The sequence below is a fragment of the Kryptolebias marmoratus genome, linkage group LG9 (assembly GCF_001649575.2).
Source record: "Kryptolebias marmoratus isolate JLee-2015 linkage group LG9, ASM164957v2, whole genome shotgun sequence".
Lineage (NCBI taxonomy): Eukaryota > Metazoa > Chordata > Actinopteri > Cyprinodontiformes > Rivulidae > Kryptolebias > Kryptolebias marmoratus.
In genome coordinates, this window is record NC_051438.1 from 29195133 (window position 1) to 29201263 (window position 6131).

Sequence of the window (6131 nt, forward strand, 5' to 3'; positions counted from 1 at the left end):
GGAGGACATGCAGTCTCCAGACAGAAAGACCCCAGGTCCAACCCAGGCCTTGGACCCAGAACCTCCCTGCTGGGAGGGAACACTGCTAACCGAGCAAACATCTACACAATGTCTGTAAAGCAGACAAATGTAAACGTAAAGACATGCGAAGGCAGAGCTCATCTTCTCTGTTTCAGTTTGTTTTTCTTGCAGCTGCTCCTCCTGCAGGAGTCACCACAGCTCATGAACTCACCGGACAGCTTTTGTTTCAGGGCAGAAGCCCTTCCCGACAGAACCGGGGCTCAAACCTGCAGCCTCAGGATTATGAGACCGCAGCCCCTTCCACTTCACAGAGTAAAGGGTTTTATTGAACACAGATACCTACGGAGGGAAAGGTCACTCTCCGCGCGCTTTGCTCGGGCTGAAGATGAATCGTTTGCGCGCTGAGAGCCGTCGCTCGCTTCAGCGTGTTGTAACGATCCGTGCAGGCAGCCGGAACCTCGAGAGGCGATCAATCTGCATTATCACACGGAGCAGGATGAGGAGCGATCATTTGTTTGTCTGTTTGTTGCACAGAGACCTGGTTGGTGCTCTGGTTGATGCAGTTACACTACATCGAAGAGAAGTCGTCCAGAAAACCACTTTTAAATGATTTTTTAAAATATAAAGTATAAAAAGATAGAAAAGTCACTTTTGTTTTCTCAGAGGCTCCGTTCACTCTGCAGGTCTTAATGCTCAGCTCTGATTTTTGGCTCAGATCAGATGTTTTTGTGTGTTTTTTGTGTGTGTTTGTCGTCACACACTGTTTACAGAAGGAAATATGGATGCTACTCATGTCGGCGTTCTGCGTTCAGCTCTGAAGTTGGTGTGCAGTCGGAGCTTGTTTCATCAGGTGTTTATATTTGATCTTCCTGCTTCCCACCTCCTTCTGGAGCAGGAACGATGTACTAAAAGTAGAAATAAACTCAAATATCGAGTCCATCACGCTGGTATAAATACACTTCAACACCAACGTTGGTCTCAGTTATCCAGGACAATGCAAATTTAAACTAAATGATGCTGATATCGATTATATAATTATCTGGATCGATCTGTATACCTCTGCTTCAATGACGTAAGAGTCAGATGAAATGGGACGTGACTGTTCAGAACGACGTATGAAAGTGACCTGGTTCGATAGATGTAGGCCACATATGATCAAAAAGTGTAAAAACTTTGTTGTTAAATACAACTTCCTGAAATTTGTTTTCCTTTTATGTAGATAAAATGACAAAAAATAAAAAATAAATCAAAATACTGATTAAATGACATGTAAATAGTTTTGTTCAGAGACTTTTACAATAAAGTGTGACAAACTTTAAAACTCTGCTCCAGAGTAGGAGGGAAATGTGAAACAAGCCTGGCAGATAATAAATTTATTGGCTCAGATTGCACAACAACTTCAGAACTGATCCACACGCCGACACCTGTAGCAGCCATCTTTACTGTCGTAAACACGGCGTGCGGTGTGTGACGTCACGTCTTCTTTTGGTCACTGATCCGTCTAAATAAAGTTAGAATGTGAACAACCATGTAATAGAATAAAATAAAATCAGATTTCAGTAATAAGTCTGAATCGAGCATTAAGACCTGCAGTCAGACTTTTCTGCAGCTTCAAGCACCTCCTGCCTGGCAGAGAGGCGGTGAGGAAGAGATGCTATTGGCTGTTCAACGACCTGCCAATCATTCTGACTGACGGACTGATGGATCGACAGTCCCCGGAGGTCATGGTTTGATCGTTGGCATTCTGTAAAACGCAGCATTGACCTGTTTGATTCATCACTGCTGGCTGAGCAGTCGATTGGATCTGATGACGCATCCCAGGGCCGAGGAAAACGCCACGATGTTGCTCTTTGACTCTGGCTCACATTAAAAACATAAATAAAAACAGTCCTGCAGCAACAGAAGCTGATTATCAGATTCAAACGTGGTTATGACTCAGCTCAGATTTGGTGTGGTAGTAGCTGAGAGTCGTACACAAAACTTTATCACACGAGTATTTTCAAGATCTGACTAAAACCCTGACAGCTCCATTGTTTCTCATCATCAGATGATCTTAGTCTAAAAGTCCAACGGGCGATATGCATTCCTTCCAGAAATGCCAGGCCTTTAATCGAGCATGATTCTGTCCTAAAATGCTGAGTCACAAATAGAACCCGTGCTGTGCAGGGGCTGAATTTTAAACTTCACAAACCGTCAAACATTTAATGTGAAGAAAAGACTGTCGGCTGCCAGCTTCTTCATCTCGTCAGAAATCAGAGTTTCAGTTTGACACAAGATTTTTACTGTTTCCATCCAGAGCCTGAACTCTCCTCTCCAGGTTTTTATACTTAATAATCTGAGCATGAACAGAGAAAAAAGGAGCAAGCCTTAAATGTGTGTTCATCAGTTCATTGACAGGCCAATCAATGCTTCGTAATAAGGCTGAATGGGGAATGAGGGGGAAGGGGTCTGGGTTTAAAACGAGGGGGGAAGAGATATCAATTAAGCAGAGAACTGCAGAGTCCAGACCCAGGAAGCTTAGACAGCAATATCCCCCGATGCTGCTTCATGACTAATCAGTGGACTCTGGGTGCAAACCGCCTGCAGCCGCCCCCACCTCCACCCTTCAGAAACACCACCTATCCCATCTGGACTCAGTGCAAATGAGGGATTCTGTAGGAAAATAATTTAGATAACTCATAGTATGAAAAGCTGCTGAGGTTGTGCAGAAATATAAGATCCTCATGTGATGCAATCCAGTGAAACCTGCAGGTTTCCCAAACACCAACAAATTATCATGTAAAAACAAACTAAATGATTCTGAGATTGCATTTAGTTTCAAATGATTGCAAAGGTGGACTATTTTATTCTTTGTTCGTTTATTATACATGTCCTGCATTGAGCTTTTTAATTATTTTCACTGCATTTGTCAAACAATGTTTCCTTTTATAACACTAATCTTGAACGTGTTTAAAAACCAAAAACAAGCTGATTTATTGGGTCGTTACAGGCTTTTACTTCAACACACGTTCAAATACAGCATGAAGACTTTAAAACCAACATTTTTATATAATTATAAGGAACATATTTAAATTTTTATTTATCATTTTACCAGATTGTTTTCCTGAAGACTTCCTGTAACTGCAGGTTGAGTTTTTTGGGAACTTAGAGAAGAAAACAAGAATGATAAAACGTTAAAAAGTTGAATTATCCTAAATATTCCTGATGTAACTCTTCTGTCTGAGAGCTGCTCGACTCTTAAAACTCCACCAACAAACTTGAACCATAATCCAAAGAAACTTGCAGAATAACACAAAATCAATTATGCTTTCACACACTAAATATTAATTATTTCTGTGTAAAATCAGTTTATAAAAGCAGTGAGAATAACTTTTTCACTGATTCCTGGATCATTTATTATAATTACCTTGTAAGAAACTGTATTTATATTTCTGTTAGGTTTCCAGAGAAGTCCTCTCTGAAGATCTGAACTCTTTATTTCAGTCATTATAAAAGCACAGAGTTCAGCATAAAACAGTTGCTTTGTCATGTTGGGCTTGAAACTACACAATATTATATCTCAGATTTACTAACAACGCAACACTGGACAACACAATGCATACAGGATCCCCCCAAAAATACAAATTTGTCAATCAGGCGGACCTTTAAACGCCCACAGCTGGAACATGGAGAGTGTTTAGTAATGACAGAATGTGGCCTAACCCTAACCCGTCCACACGGGAACACTGTCTTTCTGAAACAATAACTTTTCTTATAAACGCAGCAACGTTATGTTTTCACCCTTAAAGAAATACAGAAAATGATCCAAACGCTGCAGTAACTCTGCCAGGCCTGTATGTGGCGCCACAAAAACACACCAGAAACAGGAAATGCACCAAACTGTGATCACAGGAAGGAAAAGACGAGGACGGAGAACACAGGAGTGGAAACCGAAGCCTTTCTCTGCGCCAAACGACCAAGTTGAACTTTTACTTTGTGTCACATAAACTAATGTTACATCTTTATATATCTGCTCAAACAGACCCCCTACCTGTTCAAACCACTGACCGGATTAACCTAGACCTGCAACAGGAACCCAGAAGTTGAAGCCAGAACTAAACCAGCTGGTACGACGGTCCAGTAAGCTTTATTTTCTGCTCCTGCCGTGTAAATGAACGGAACGTTGGTTAATTTTTCTAACACATTTAGCTGTAATTAATTATGTCACATTTAAAAGAAAGGTCACATGACTCCATGATTGTGTGTGAGAGAGTGGGCGGGGCCTAAAGCCCCACATCTCTAGTGAGCAGACTCTGGTTCCAAAAATACAACATGGCAGCTTCTGTAAACTGATCTCTGCTGAGAAGGCTGGGAAAATCCCCTCCTCTTTTTATTATCTCTATCCAGAGAGCATCAAACCATTTCAGCCACATCTAAACACATTCACCCAGTTATCCTGGGTAACTGAATTTTAATTATTCTGACAAAATCCTAAATAATAAATGTGTTTTCAGAAATCCAAAGAAATCAAAACTTGATAAAGTACACAAAACAAAGACACTAATATCCATGTTGAGTCCAGCTTCATGACTCGAGTAAAAGATGAGCTCAGCAGCAGCTTCATGCTTAACCTTTAACATTTTAACAGCGTTCAGGGGACGTGAAAAGAATGAGGCTGTGGTATGAAGTGAAACAGACAACAGCAAAGTTTAAGGTGGTCTTCAGCTTCCTGGGCTCCACCTTAAAACCAGCAGGTTTCAGTTTGATTCCCTTCCAGGCAGACAGACTTTTAAAGTGGCCTCAATCAATAATTCTTAGGTTTTTCTTAGGACTTTGGCTGCTTTTTTACTCTGTTTTGGTCTGGCTTTAAAAATCAGCATGTTGTTCAGTTCTTAAATAAAAAAGGAACCTGAACAACTATGGACAAATAATAATAATAAAGTGTCTTCAAAAAACTTGGAAAGACCTGAAACAGGACCTGAGACATGCATCATCATCCAAGTTATTAGAATAAAGTTATTATTGTGTTATTATTGATTTTTGTTTTGTATTTGAAACAAAAGAAACTGTTTCTGTGACCAGCTGCCACAATATATAACTGATTCTCTGCAAAGCTCACCCCTTGAGTTATGTGTTTTACACGCTGCCATAATTCACAGAAACACTTCAGAAACGCTGCAGAACTTCTGCTCAGGGCCTGAAAACATTCCTGGAAGGTCTGCCTCCTTTGAAACGAAGAATAATAAAATAAAAATGTGGCTCAAGACTTCCTTAGATCTGCAGCTGCCTGGATGTTTGGAAACCAAACCATTTTAAAATTCTCCCTCTGATTTCAGTGAAGCTCCTCTCTGCAGCCGCAGATTGGATTTCTGTTAATCCTTTAAATTCCTGCAGATAATAAATATGACAAAAACCTTTCAATTACTGGTTATCTCCTTGAAATAAATGATTTCCAAGTGGAAATGGAGTGATTACATGATTGGCTTGAATTGAAAATGAAGTGCTTTAGAATGAACAATACCTAAATATTCATAGAAGCCTAAAACATCTTCAGTAAGAAGATTTTTACTTTCCTGTCTGCATGTTTGAGCCCATCTGAAAAGCTGTAGACCCACTAGTGGTCGCAGTTTTTCCACTCTGGACTCAATGCCACTTCATTCCTGAACACTTGCAGACTTTATGAGCCATAACTCACAACCCCACAGGCAACTTTGACAAGTTTCCTCCAGAACCCCCCTTCTTCCCCTGTAAGACCTCTGCAGGCAGCTCTAATTTCCATGCATGTCCCAAATGGCAGCAAAGCAATAAAAATGCTAATTTCATTTGTGTGTGTTTTTTTTTTTCTTTTTGATTAAATTCCCAAACAAATCACGCGCACGTCGTTATTTTCCAGCCATGAAGTCAATTTCATGCCTCTGCTTACCTGAAAAATACTACTGTTTCCCACAAATAGATCCACAGTGCGTTTATTCGGCACATTTTTGCCAGTCTCATTTTGTTAGACTGGGGGTGGGGGGGTGAGAGGATATTGCTGAAAGAAAGGGATGGGGGGGTCACGCTCTTCAGAGGACGAATCCCCCCTCTAAAAAAAATAAAAAATAAAATCCCTCAGAGGTGGAAAAGAGAAGGAT

The 6131-nt window shown here is 40.5% G+C and overlaps 1 protein-coding gene across 2 annotated transcripts in view; it reads right to left on the bottom strand.

The window, feature by feature from the left end:
• glra1 (glycine receptor, alpha 1) overlaps positions 1-6125 on the bottom strand; it is a 109962-nt gene extending 103837 nt beyond the window's left edge. The window contains exon 1 of one of the 2 annotated variants that reach the window (XM_017429771.3): positions 5924-5994. In XM_017429771.3, coding sequence (XP_017285260.1) covers positions 5924-5994 — 71 coding nt within the window. Of the gene's footprint in view, positions 1-5923 lie in introns of both variants that reach the window. The other variant, XM_017429772.1, reaches the window with a different exon arrangement.
• Positions 6126-6131: the final 6 nt, after the last annotated feature.